The 14,413-nt window shown below is 42.8% G+C and overlaps 1 protein-coding gene across 1 annotated transcript; it reads left to right on the forward strand.

Moving 5' to 3' along the window:
• Positions 1-107: 107 nt before the first annotated feature.
• Positions 108-10,720, forward strand: LOC118114875 (TBC1 domain family member 10A). Its single transcript, XM_035165602.2, has 9 exons — positions 108-798; positions 2,192-2,291; positions 3,433-3,540; positions 3,901-4,007; positions 4,100-4,214; positions 5,277-5,342; positions 6,098-6,287; positions 6,404-6,558; positions 7,948-10,720. The coding sequence occupies exons 1-9, from the start codon at positions 617-619 to the stop codon at positions 8,461-8,463; spliced, it is 1,539 nt and encodes a 512-aa protein (XP_035021493.1). The 5' UTR covers positions 108-616; the 3' UTR covers positions 8,464-10,720.
• The last annotated feature ends 3,693 nt before the right edge of the window (positions 10,721-14,413 follow it).

Raw genomic sequence — 14,413 nt, forward strand, 5'->3', positions numbered from 1 at the left:
AGAATAAATAGGTGGTTTACTAGAGCTGTTGGTGTTGAGACAAGGTGCAAGTTGCTTTGCTTTTTTTTTTTTTACGAGACATTGGGAGTAATTCCCATGAAGACCACAAGGGCTGGTTATAACATGAAGACGCTGGAACTGCCCAGGACGACACTGGGTCTGTGACTCGTCCAGGAGCGGCAGGCGGACGTGATGACAGGGCAGCGATCCACTGCTGAGCAAGTTCTAAACTTGTTTACCTGCTAGGACCGTTAGTTAATAGCTGTGACAAACAAGTGAGTAACCTAGCATGAGTTTGATGAAGGTAGAGCCAGTGCAGGGATCATTTGGGAGTTTAGGCTAACTACTCAGTGGCTAGCTAGTGTAAAATCTGTAAAAGCCATCGCGTCAGCGCTGCTAGCTATCGCTAAACCTGTTTAAAGTGCTCTAGAAGTTGGTTCGTGACTTTCGGCAACATTTACAGAGGAAATAGTTGTAAAAGTCAAGTCGGGAAATCATGACGTCGATGCTATTTGATCCGTCAACATATGCGGAGGAGCACTTTTGACTTTGGGCTGTCAACAAGCTCGCTGGCGTTAGCTATCCTGGCTAGCCAGCAGCTAGCACTCCTGCTACCATGGCCAGAATAGAAAACGGCCGTCAGTCGGCGGACACTACGAGCATCCGGACCATCAGCAGCAGCCGCATAGACGACGAGAGCTCGTTGGGATCCGACTCGGAGATCAACGGCTTCACCAGCGACAGGCAGACCGATAAATATGGATTCATCGGCGGGGCGCAGCAGCACTCGCAGGCGTCGTAAGTTTCCGTCAACTTTTGTGATTTACACCCATTGATTTCAACTGTGTACTCAGGGCCAGCTATAATATAGGTGCCGATCCAGTAATCCAGTGGAGACCAGGGTTTGAACGTGATAGTTATGATGACATATTGTGTTTGTGTACCACAGAGCTCCTGGCCAGCTGCGTGGCACTGTGTGTTTTTTACATATGCCCACGGTTGGTCTGTCAACATGGCTCATATGAAAACATGAGCGGGATTCATAATAACACCAAGCATCATTCTTCCTCGTTCTCTATTATACGTGTGGTGTTTCTTGTGTCGATCTTATTTATCCCTCACAGTTTTTGTGCAGCTATTCTTTTCCTTTTGAATGGATTCATTCATATCCTTGAGGCATGTTTCAGTCTTTTTTTCTGTTCTAAGAAGGCCTCTGTTTCTTCCCTTTTCAGTGGGAGACTAAAGCCTACATTACAGAGCTAAAATAGTGGTGGGAGTGAGGGAAAGTTGTGCCAAGCCCTGGCTGTCTGTCTGGGAGCCCGCTGTTTTTTGGAGTCTTTGGCAGACTTGGAGCCACAGCTCTGGTGCCCTGTTACTCCGGGGCCTCTTTGGGCTCTCAGTTGTATAGGTAGTCACAAACCCAGAGTTTAACTTTCAGTATTTAGAAGTGAAAGTAACTCATCCCTGTTAAGAGTCACTAGAAGCTGAAGCGTGAGTGTGACATCTCGTTGCACGGATCCACACACATGAAGCCGTTTTTGTGCATAAAAAGAAGGAGGGCTTCCTGACGTTTGAAACACTCTTTGAAGACAATTGAAGCCTACAATTACAGCCTTGTGCTGATGAGATGATTACATAGCTTCATAAAGCAACAGCCCTCATTCATAATGTAGGTTATACTTGCCCACATTTTCTTTTTCTGCTGGAGAGTACAATGTGAAGTCCTTGCTTGTTCTTGGCTGTAAATGATTTGCAGTTAAATCACATCACAAGGCGGACCGATCCTGACTGCAGCTCTTTGAGGTTCTTTGCCATTTAACGGGCTATATATGAGTTTTTTTGTCTTTTATAGTCTCTTCAAAGCAAGTCGAGTAGTTGTTATGTTCGAAGGATTGCACAGTTCACTGACTTCGCATGAGTGATGGCCACACACAGATCTGATGCTGAAAGCTGAGCCTTTCTGAGGATGTCGTCTTTTGAGTTTGTTACAAACGCTCAACCTAGAAGAGCATCTTGCTAACAACCATCTCTTTGTTATTTGGAGGTTTATTTCCAATTTTCCTTGTTGAAAATACACATGTTTTTTTTTTACCTGGCAGTGCTTACTTTCCAAATAGGAAAGTCCCTTGGGTTTAATATTGTTTTAAAGAGCAAAATATGATTGTTATTCTTTTCTCTGTTGTGTCCCCAGAGCTCAGGATGTGCCTCCAGAGGTGCTCAGGCAAAGGGAGGTGAAGTGGCTGGACATGCTCAACCACTGGGACAAGTGGATGATCAAGAGATTCGACAAGGTCAGCAACAAGTGTTAACTCATTAACACAAAATGTCAAGTGGCTTGTTTTGATTGTCCAGATCTGAAAAGGTTTTATAAATTTGGTATCTGAGCTTTGCCACCTCTGTCGCATTCCACACAGCAGTTTTTTTTTAATCCTGCCGGGTTTTGTACACAGCATGATCAGACGAGGTAAATTACATTGCTCAAGCATTTGATTGCACAAGGACAATACTTTTGCGGACACATTGTCTGCAGCTTCACTTGTCTAGCTGGTTCTCAGCTGAAACGCTCTGAGCGATTCAGCTCACAGATGCAGCCTTAACTCTTTTCCATGAATCAGCAGCAGGACAGGACACGACCCATCCCTTTATCGCCCTGTGTACCGTGTGACAGATTGACAGTCTCAAATTCAGGGTGGGGCTGTAAAGACTCCCTGTGAAACTGCTGTAATAAAGGTCTTGTGATTTTATCCTATAGCTGTACTCGTGTGCAAGTCAACTCTTCAGAATGAAAATCTAAAAGTTGTTTCCACTTCCCTGTTTTTGCCGGTGGGCTCAAAAAGTCATGCATTGAAGGTCAGAGTTTCTAATCCTTTATTCTGCGCCTTTGTTTTGTTTTACACAAACTTTACAGTAGAAATTGAACTCTCCTTGGGGAAGTGTGCCAGCTTCATATCAGAAAAGCAAACAAGAGGGACCATATTTCACTGTAATCAATCTGTTGCGTAAACAGTAGCTTGTGACTATGTATGACAGATTATAGTTGTGTCTCCGCTTGGACACATAACATACGTTTTGCTTGAGGTGCTTTTAGTTGATGTTTAGTAACTGCATACGGGATGTTTTGGGTCCATTCAGGTCACTATAATTATGTTTCATTTAGACTTTTTATGTACTGACAGAAATCCAAAACAGATGTCTCACAAACTGGAGCGCAATAACTTTGCAGTAATTGTTGCTGAATATAAAATGTCAAATATGCCTTGAGCTGTTTTGAGCAGATACCTACATTTGGAATGAATTCAAGAAGAAAAACCAACACCAAGCGACAGCTCCACCGATATACATACTTGTTATCATAGCGACTATGTCTCTGTCACACTTGTTCCCTTTTGTATCTTGCTTTATTTTATATAATGTGTTGCCTCTGTGGCTCAGGTGAGGCTGCGGTGCCAGAAAGGAGTCCCTCCTGCCCTCCGAGGCCGTGCATGGCTCTACCTGTCAGGGGGCAAGGTGAAGAAAGAGCAGAACCAAGGAAAGTTTCAGGTCAGAGAGCTTCTTCTTTCATTTCCTCCTTACAGGTCTGTTTATGCTGATCTTTCACTCTTGTTTCACTATTGAATTTCATTTGAATTTGTTACTGAAACTGTGGCTGTCCTACAGGGTTACTTCCTCTGTTGAGATCCCTGATTTGATTTTTGTGCACAGCACTGGAGATTTTTAACAGCTAATAATGAAACATTTACTCTCGATTTAACTTTGTAGGATAATTAAATGGAGTTCTTTTTATGCTAGAAGTAATCCTGTGATCACTGAATCTTATAGAATAACTTCTTTCTAAATCGTAGTTTGAAGGGCCACAGTGCTTTTACTGTGTAATAAAGTCTCCTCCCTGTGTTTGGCCAGGAGCTGGATAGCCAGCCAGGGGATCCCAAATGGGTTGATGTGATTGAGAAAGATCTCCATCGACAGTTTCCTTTTCATGAGATGTTTGTGTCACGGGGAGGACACGGGTAAGTTGTGAGACGTGATGCGTGAGGGCTCCATTGGGGATTTGTTTGGCGTTTCATTTGTTTTAACTTATCTGTATGTTGATTCTTCACAGACAGCAGGATCTGTTTCGTGTTCTTAAGGCCTACACTCTCTACAGGCCAGAGGAGGGATACTGCCAGGCTCAGGCTCCCATAGCTGCTGTATTGCTCATGCACATGCCTGCTGAGGTACTGTGTACTTTCACTCCACCACAAACACCATATAAAGTATCTCCTTTGGTGTAAACGGGCTGTCTCCATACTGTGTTTTACTGGGGAGGGATTAGCTGCCTGTGTTAAAAAACTAAGATCTGAAGGTTTGTTATATTTTGCTCTTTAAACTAGAAATCACATGAACACTTTTATTTGTGACCTTGAAGAAGTCTATTTTTAGACTGAACAGCAGCGACTGTACAGATGATGTCATCTGGAGATAAATCCTGGAGCTGCTCCAGAAACTTAATAATGCATCAAGCAGCCGCAGTGACTTGACAACTGTTTATGTAAATGTTCTGATTCACAGTGATAAGCTGTGTATTCAAATAAAACTTTCTTTAATATCGCTGTGACTCCACAAACTCACATAATAAATCACTCATTGTTTGATGCTGTATTGTATATTACAATGGATTTGGGACTAATTGGACTTAATTATTTTTTTTCTCCTTATGTATAAAAAGCCTACATTTCATTGTATACTGCTATTGGGTGTATCATTTCCAGTGTGGCCCCCAGTCTATCTACAATCGATGACCGTAACTGAGGTGCATATGCTTGCACACGAAGGTCACTGACAGGTGGCACAGAGACTAAAGAGTGAAAGACAAGTTCTTGTGAGAGAGAGAAAGATGCATTCTGCAACTGCAACTATGAGGTCTGACTGTCAGGGTGGACGGTAACATGTGATAGCTAGCAGGAGCATGACAAATAGCGCTGCACACACCAAGTTAGAGATGTCTTATATCATCATTATTAGAGGTGTAAACATTTTTTTTTTCCATTATTAAACTGTGGTGCAACAATCAGAATATGATGGGCTGCCACAGTCTATGGGAGAAACTGGTAGTTCCCTTTTATTTTTTATTAATTTGAGATTGCTTGCTTATTTTGTTTCTTCCCCTTATTTTCTCCTTGCATCGCTACTCTTTTGTGCTGCTGTGTCGAATTTGAATTTCCTCTACGTCAGTCAGTTGAGTTATGGAACTAAAACCTCCTGGCGTTATGTGACATCATCTGTGTTTGTCTCCACAGGATGCCTTCTGGGGGCTGGTCCAAATTTGTGAGAAGTATCTTCCTGGCTACTACAGTCCTGGCCTGGTGAGACTGAAATACAAACAAGCATTAATGATGAGCTCATCGTGAGAGAGTATGACTTCATGTGACACTGCTGTTACAAGAGCTGTACAGTAATCCACACTGACTTGCTGAGCCGACTTGCTCAAACTGGAATGCAGTTTTGTTTTTGCAGACGTAGGAATTCTGTGGTTATAAGCTGCTGATGAAACCGGGGAGGCGTTGTCAGACCATCATTTTACTTTGGGTTATTTACTTGCCAAGCTACATGAATGAACTATGTTGTGTAATTACTTTTGTTGTGTGGTTACTGTCCAGTATTATTTTTTCGTGTTGTCATTCTTCAGAACACAATATCTAAAGAACCCCTTGAGGGGATGTCTTCTAGTTTGGTACAAATGTTCAGTTGGACTCAAAGATTAACTGATGTCAATTTGTCAAAGGTCAAGGTTACTGTGACCTTACAAAACATGTTTATGGCCTCTTTGAACAAGATATCTTAATATTGTCTTCAAATTTTGACCTATGATATAATTATTTTTAAGTAGAATCAAGAATTCTGTAATGAAAGTATAGCATGGAGCTACAAAAGATGTTAGGAAATCTGGGTTGTCATGCAGAGTGTGAAATGATTTACAAGTAGAGCAACATGATGCATTTGTACTTGTTTTTTTAAATGGATGAACATCCACGTGTGTATCAGGTTTCTGACCTAACAATGCAGAGTACAAAAGTTTTTGTTTCCTCTTTTAATGCTGTCCTCCCTCTGTCTCCTCCAGGAAGCTATACAGTTAGATGGAGAGATCCTGTACGCTTTGCTGCGACGCGTCTCCCCACTAGCCTTCCGCCATCTGGAAAAACACAAGATCGACCCCATCCTCTACATGACTGAATGGTTTATGTGTGCCTTCTCCAGAACGCTGCCTTGGGCTTCTGTGCTGCGTGTCTGGGACATGTTCCTCTGTGATGGTAAACAATGACTTGCAGTGCTACACCTTCAGTGATAGACTTTCCGTGTTGTAGACGAGCATTACTTCAGGACTTCTTCACACTGAAACTCACCTGGCTCTATCTCCTTCTCACAGGAGTAAAGATAATCTTACGTGTTGGTTTGGTGCTGCTCAAGTGCATGCTGGGGACCCGGGAGAAGCTGAAGGCCTGTCAGGGCCAGTACGAGACCATGGAGCTTCTCAGGGCCATCGAGCCTCGATACATGCAGGAGGGTTACCTCGTCCGAGAGGTAAGAGCAGAGGGGCAGCAACATGTCACCACAGAAACAATCCTTTAACAAGAATGCATGTGTTTCAAGGCTTTCGAGGCAATCTTTCACCCTGCTTCACAGTGACTGAAATTCTATATCTCCATCAGTAACAGGCATTATTAGTTAAATAAATATGGTTTATGTCACACAAGGGGCTGGGTCATATAAAAATATGGCTACCTATATTTAAGCTATTTTGCAATTTCATGATATTTTCTCTCTTAGGCTCCAGCCTAGCTCTGATTTGCACAGATGTATTCATGACAGAGGGTGGAAAAGCCTAAATTTCACCTCTTTCCCATGCAGTGGTGCTTTCAGAGCACACAAACACTGTCATCTACCTACGACGGTGCTATTAACACCTTATTTTTATACAGGAAAAAAGCTAAGCACGGCTATGCTAGTGATGCTAGCCATGCTGCATATAGCTGTTGGCCGCCATACAGACCAGTTGAATGTGTTGCAATTGGGAAAGCAAGATGAGCAGCCCTAAATAAATTTTTTTTAAACACACACATTTTGTGACCAAAGCATCTCACACAGATGCTCAGACACTGAACCAGTACTGACAACCTGTGGATGGGAAGCAACCGATTCATTTGATCAATCTTCACAGGGGATCTTTATGTAGCTATGCTTCTGGTTGTGTTCAGAGGCTCCTTTCTCTGAGCTTCACATCACCCATAGATTGTATAGGCAGCAGCTTGCTGAGGGAGGGAAGAGCTACGGCTGATGAAGCTGATGCTGGTATTAGTGCGACGTCGGGTAACTGAATATTGTATATATAACTTTGAACTGCTTTTTCACATGTTTAAGTTGTTATATGTTTATTTTTCATTCAGATTTTGGATGGATATTTATAAACAGGCTAAATCTACTTTAACGAGAGAATATGGATTACATGCTTTGTGTTGTTGTGGCTAAAAGTTTTGTTTCACTGGCAAAATCCTTTAATGATGTAGTGGTTGTCATTGGGGATGAAATAAACAGAGAACAGTGAGTGTTCACAAATGTAGCCAAAGGACTAGCAGAGTCTGAGAGAGTGATTTAAAGTGGTACAGAGACAAATTGACCAGAGTGCTGGCTGGCCACTGTCTGGTTCCTGTGTGCGAGTCTTGTGTGAGTATCTGTCCATGTTAACAATACCCCCTCTTATACATGGGGCTGTCTCGACAGTGAGTGTTGGTGTATCTACAGCAACCCCAAGGCCCTCTGGCATTTACTGACAAAGTTCACATTTTAGCACAATGGCCAAACATGGAAGGAACATATTTTCCAGCAAGGGCTGCTCTTGTTGCTTCACATTCCCCTGACTATGATCTATATGACTCCAGCTGTGACCTGATGACGTGTTTCTTCCTGTTGCAGATTCTGGAGGTGCCAGTGACCGCACGAGACGTGGAAAGAGAGCATCACACCCAGCTGAAGCGCTGGAGGAAGAACCGCGGAGAGCTCAACTTCAAACCGCCTCCCAGGATGCACGGCGCAAGGCTCGTCATGTTGGCAGAGCCGCCCAGGCGCCAGGACCTGCAGCAGAACCCCACTATTGTACTGGAAGTGCCTCCGCCCACCTCGCAGCTGAAGAAGGGAAAGGAGGAGAAGAAGAGCAAGAAGAAGAGGAGCAGCATGAAGAAATCCCAACCCATTATGGAGGTCCCCAACCCTTACCCTCTTTCAATCGACCCTCCGCCTCCACCACCACCCACAGAGCCACCTGCCCCACCTCCGGTCAGGGTCGAGACAGCCGAGGCTGTGCCACAAACTGAAACAAACTCAACTCACCAGCAGCAAGAGCCTCCTACAGTCCTCCCCCCTGCCAAAGAATCTCTTCTTCAGCGATCCACACAAAGCCTTTGCAGCACAGACCAGGACACATACCTGTAGCTCCACGTCTGTCAGTGTGTGTGTGTGAGTGAAACACCAGCACCCATCAGCCAACAACCAGCTGGCTTTGTCGGCATCACTATCACTATTTTTCTAGTGTTAGACTGTTTTATATTCATTCTTTCATTTCAAAAACCGTTATGCCTATGATATTATTGATGTTCCAAAAACATAGTTGCTAAATGTAAAACTGCTTTGATGCCATTTCTCCACATGAAGCTGCTGTGATCTCCTGTGAATGGTTTCACTCAGATCCAGGTGTCCTGTTTACAAGGGAGACACGTTACTGAGTTTTTGGAAGCTAGGTCATTTCTCAAGACAGGTGTGGTTTAAATGGGACTCAAAGGACAATGAGGTGCCACAGCTCATAGACTGTGTATAAAGTTGGTCGTGAAGTCTCCACTTCCTCCCATCATCCATAAATGAAGCCAAAATATCTCAGATACTAAGGCTGCCCTCTTGCACATTTGAAGCTAGAGTCTGCACAGTAGCGAGCCGTGGTAGCAAGGTCTCGCCAATACAGGCGACCAATTGCATGTCAGTCTGACCTGTCATTCATGACATTTCACCTCATTTTTATAGCATCAAATACTTCATAAAAACCAAACTTACTGGAAAATGAGCACTTGTATCCCATCCACTAACATGGAGTAGGTAGGGTTTATGACCTTTACTACAGCCAGCCACCAGGTGGCTATCAAGATGCTTTCGCTTCACCTTGGGGAGCTGTCATGTGTCCATCTTTATGTACAGTCTATGCTAATATTGTGCAGCAGTGGACACAAACTCTTTTCATCTTTCAAACTACTTTAGCCAATATGTTTCATGAGGGGTTTTGTACACTAGAGGGCAGTGTTGAAAAGGTTTCCTCTTACCTGTTAGTAAAACTGATCAGAGCAGGGATGGGCTTCCTTTTAGGATTCACTCAGTTTGGGAGATATACGTTTGACATTGATGTTGGATTTCTTCTTGTCCAGTAGGGGAACTTTTTCACAACTTGCATTTCATGTTTTATATTCTTACTTTTCAGCTGAAAATGATCTTCTTCAAGTCATGACCTCACCCCACATTGAGTTCATGCATGTTTTCCTCTACAAAGCACTATTATTTAAAGAACAGTGTGAACATTAAGTTGTGCTCTCAAGTGTTTCAGAGTCTGTTTAATAGACACAGTTAATCTCTGTATATCCGTGTGCCAGGCACATCTAGCCACTTTAAATCAGCAGTAATTCATGTTGCCTGGGCAGCAGAGAGGAGCACACATTCCTCATCGTGTCCTACATGTCTGCCTTGTTACAAGCCAATCGTCTAAAAAATGTCTCTTGCCAAATTTTAATCTGTGTAGTGTGTGTGTTCGTCTTTGTTTCCTGTCACAGCCGGGGCAGTGAGTTAGTGCAGATTAGTGCACTTGACGTAGCTCAAGTATCCATTTGGGGCCAAGCAGATCTTTATGTCTAGTTTGTTGGGTTTATTTCTGTTTTTAAATATTTTTTTGCTAGAATTTCCAAAGCAAATCAAGACTGTTATTTTGAGACGATCTTTGACCGCTTCCTGTGACCAGACTTATTCCATTAGCACAGACAAGGGATCATTTAGAGATTTCAAGATTTACTGGGGTATTTCTTGCCTGAGAGCCCTCATATCTTTGGGAAATTGGGAGATGAGCATGGGTTGTTAGGCTCTTTTGTCTTGTAACTTTCATCACAATGATAAATGAGAAAGGGAGTCCTGACAAGCACAAGTACATATGTGGGATGTGTTTGTGTGTATACTTAATAAATACAATTCTGCTTTAAAAAGTGCATGTATAGGTCAGTTATAAACAAACCAGTGGGGTTTAAAAGAATAACACATGTTCGAGCAGTCACTTGTCTATATGCAATAGTTTTTTAGTTGCTTGTATTTCACACTTTACATGTTTTATTTTAATTTAATGCTTTTTCTGTAGATATGACATGTAAAATAACAATTTGTTTTGTAATGAAATCTATTTTTCCCATATTTTATCGAGCATTTAAGAGAAACTTTAATTCAGCTGCAGTCTCAGACAATATATTTTACATCCTTATTTGTAACACTATTGGGGGAAATGTTCATTCATCTGGAATAAATGGGTAACTCCTGCCTCTGAAAATACTTTTCTCCAGACTGGTATTTTACCGTTCTCATTAAGGTGATGAAAGACGTTTGACAACCATGACGCAGTTCGCATCATTGTGAGTTTCACTTTTACAAATAAAGTTTTATTTAAAGCAAACTTGCAGCATTTCCGTTGTGTTTCTTTTTTTGTATTCAGAGTAGCATTATGTTGTCTGAGCTTTTCAATGCAATGTCTCATATTCTCCAGCAGATGGCGCACCAGAGTCATCACTTTGAAATGAAGCAGTGGTTCCCAACCTGGAAGAAAAGGTCAAAGGTTTCCAATGATGTTTTCATTTCCATTTTCTACTGCATATGTTTAACAATGTGCTGCAATCGTTACAAAGACATTCATTATACTTTTGCATTTCATTTAATAAATATGCCTCTTTAATATGACATGACAGCTCCTTTAAAATTACATCTGTGTGTGTGTGTGTGTGTGTGTACCAGCAGCTACCCAGCATGCCCAGGTCTAGTGCATCACTAATGTCCAATCTGACCATACTCTATATTATAACCTCTTGCAAAGGACCCAGGAAGGGAACCACAATATGTGGCAGAGAAAATGTATAAAACTTAACTTTCTCAGAATCTCCGATACCACTGTATAATGACCAAAATCTATCATCTCAGATCAGACTCTATGGTACAGTATCTTATTAAGTGGGGGTCAGTGGCCTGGTGTCTACGTGTCTGAGCATCCTGTAGGAGTGAATCCATTCATTACACATTTGACTTGTCTCCTCTGAGGCTTTTCTTATCAACTTGATCAGAGAGAAGACAATTCCTGCTCCCTCTCCTCGTTTAGACTAATGACAGTTAACTACTATTTTCTTAATTTGCTGTTTGACCTCTTTTCTCCACCTTGAGGCGTGGGGCTACTTGAAGTTTTATGCCTCAGGCTTTAAAGAGTTCATCTTAAATTGCTACCTTGATGACCTCAGTAAGCCCGCTAACTCGTTTCCAATCGTCCAGCAAGGCGTGAGCTGCAGCTGTTGACCTCTGGCCATCAGCAGCTCAGTGTTGTGATCAAATGAGATGGCATTGAGTTGAAGGTAATGTGGAAACAGTCATTGTCCTCACAATTTTATTCCTTGTAAATTGTCAGTGTGACTTTCGGGAGGCGAGGTGCATATAGACATGATTCATACAGTATCTTTCTTTAAAGGGAGTACCTGTCAATAGCTATTAATCATACTTACCCGTGATGTCATTCCACGAGGCCATTATGGACCATTACGGGATCTGTTGATGTTTGCCCACATGAGGCACAGCAACAGTTAATGCTCTAGGTCCCTGAGGAATGCATGCACCGTCACGCTTTCCCTCTTTGCATCGGACACCTGGCCCTCTTTCAGTGCCACCGTTCCATTTACATCTCAAAGGGCCACGACCAAGAAGGCTCCCTCTGTGCTCCCTTCCTAACTCCAGAAATGATCTGATTTATCTCTTCATCAACGGAAATATACGCCTTTAGAGGGCCATCCCGCCTCTCTCTCGTCCCCAGCTAGCAAGAGACGGGAGAGCGAGCGGTAAAAGGGGAGACTTGTGATCCTCCGTGTGATCCCGGACCCAACGGACCCCTGTCACAGTGCTTGATTCATGTGATGCGGGCGACTCTCTTTCTGCTCCCAGGCTCAATGTGTTAAGGCAAAGCAAAGGCGCCTGTGTTCCTGAGGTATCCGATTCCCACGTTTGATGGAGCATGACAGGTTGGCTCAGGTCAAATTAAAAGGCGGCGGTAACAAATATGAGGGCAGACATTGTGATCGTCTGTGCAGGTGAACTCTCCGTGGCAGTGGGAATAAAAAACGTACTTATTGCACCGAGGGAAAACATTAGTCTTTGTGCGGGAGACATTAAGAGGGGGATCCCTGTGAGAGGGTCAGGGTGGATAATTGAATCGCCCGTGTGTTGTTCTTTCTAACGGACCCTCTTACGCCAAAGGAGAAGCCCTCGCTTTTCCCCTCTCAGGCTTCCTTTCCATACGCAGACCTTTAAACCAGATTGTCTATACCAGTCCTTTATTTTTGCGGCGTAGCATGCACAGTCAGTTGGATGGAAACATAACAGCTCTATTTCCAGACATAGCTTTGTAAATATCCTCCATCCCCTGGCTCCTGTGAGATATTTGTGACCACCATAAACACAGACGACTGTTAAATTACGTTACTAAAGCCTGCTAATGTTTTAAATCTGGACCCGTGCCTGTATCGCTCAGCTACTCCATCATGGGTTAAAGAAGGCTCTGTGTATCTTGGAAAATGGAGTCTTGGCACCTATGTTGTTTCCATTGTGCGATTCCTGCCTCCATTCGGGCTCTTACACATGACTACATGTAAGGCAAATACTTAGCAGGTACATTTAACATAGAATAACACCCCAAAATTTCTCCTGGGTGCATTTAGCAAAGTACTTTAAATGTCATCACTCTTCTCATTCCGGCTACTCCCGGTGGACGGGCCGCCCTGCCTGAAGGACGACATGAAAATTATCAGGGGTGCAGGGAGGGGGGGTTCAACCACATGTTTATCTTAAAAAAAATTTTTTTAAAAGCAAGACCTTCCTTTCTCGAGGTTATAAGAATTTAGTTTGGACCCTCAATGTAACACAGTGCTACAATAACACACAGTACATTTGGTTCATTGATCTTAATTTATTTGTATTGTTTTTCGGTAATTACAATATTTATTTTTCTCATGCAACAAATCAGTGAAACAAACCACATAGCAAATAGAGTACAGATTGTTTAAACAGTAGAGGATGACTCTCCATTAACATAAAGTGAGATCAAATAAAAGTGTGGACACAATAGGGATGTTGATTACATACATAAACATGTGTGTGTAAACATTTCCTTTTGGGCTCGGCTTGACATGAAACCAAAAGTTTTACCATGTCTCAATTACACCCCCTTCTTAATTTCAGCCAACATGTGTTCATGTGATGAAATCTCAGTCATTGGCTCTTTATTTTGAAACCAAGAGCTAATAAATGAACAGTTATTACCACTCAGCACAAACTGAGGGGCCTTCACTCTAAAATGATCAATTTATAAAGACGGTATTTATTGTACATGATGAAATAAATTGTACGTTTTGGTAATGGAAATAAAAGATAAAGATTCTTTGAAACCGCTCTTCCTTAAGCTCAAAGAAATGAAAGATAACCTTCCCTCTAGTCTGACGCCCCCACCCCCCACCTTATTTTTCACACAGTCCCTCAGCTAATGTTTATAAAATATTCACAAACCGCAGCCAGTCTCAGGTTTTAGGGGTTTTAAATCTCTCAAAACAACAAGGCAGCCTCTGTAAAGTGAGTTTCCAACATGCGGGTGAATGATAAAAAGGTAAGTGAGGCATAGTAATTGAGTCCGCTAATCACCTGCTTGCTGCTTCGCCTACAGGACATCTCCGCTCTGAACGATGGGCGTGTGGGGGTTACATGGGGGTAAGTGCTGCACACCTGTGTGGCTGTTCAGGCTCCTTGGGGACTTTTGGGCTTTTCATTTAATCCCCCCCGCTCCACACTCCCCCTGCACCCATCCTCCTGACCTCTTGACCTCCTACATCCCCTGGCTCAGTGGAGCCAGAGGCATGCACAATTATGACTGCGAAAATCTTGTCAAGCAAATGGAGCATAAGCTGCAGCCACATTTCACCTGAGCTCTGTTGACGTGAGTTCGTCTTCCTTTCCCTGCTGGAGGCCATCCAAGCTGTCAGTATGTTCTTTAACGTCTTGTGCACTGATGGAGCTATTTTGCAGATTTGTTTGACACATCCTGAAGTTTCTTGGTCCCAATTCACAG

This window comes from Hippoglossus stenolepis, chromosome 9 (genome assembly GCF_022539355.2).
Source record: "Hippoglossus stenolepis isolate QCI-W04-F060 chromosome 9, HSTE1.2, whole genome shotgun sequence".
Taxonomy (NCBI): domain Eukaryota; kingdom Metazoa; phylum Chordata; class Actinopteri; order Pleuronectiformes; family Pleuronectidae; genus Hippoglossus; species Hippoglossus stenolepis.

What these genes read in the sequence shown, in the direction of transcription:
- LOC118114875 (XM_035165602.2), top strand. Translation starts at nt 617, where the DNA reads ATGGCCAGAATAGAAAACGGCCGTCAGTCGGCGGACACTACGAGCATC. An exon ending in AGAACCAAGGAAAGTTTCAG is followed by an intron (nt 3,541 to 3,900) that starts GTCAGAGAGCTT and finishes GTGTTTGGCCAG; the next exon opens with GAGCTGGATAGCCAGCCAGG. An exon ending in GTGTCACGGGGAGGACACGG is followed by an intron (nt 4,008 to 4,099) that starts GTAAGTTGTGAG and finishes GATTCTTCACAG; the next exon opens with ACAGCAGGATCTGTTTCGTG.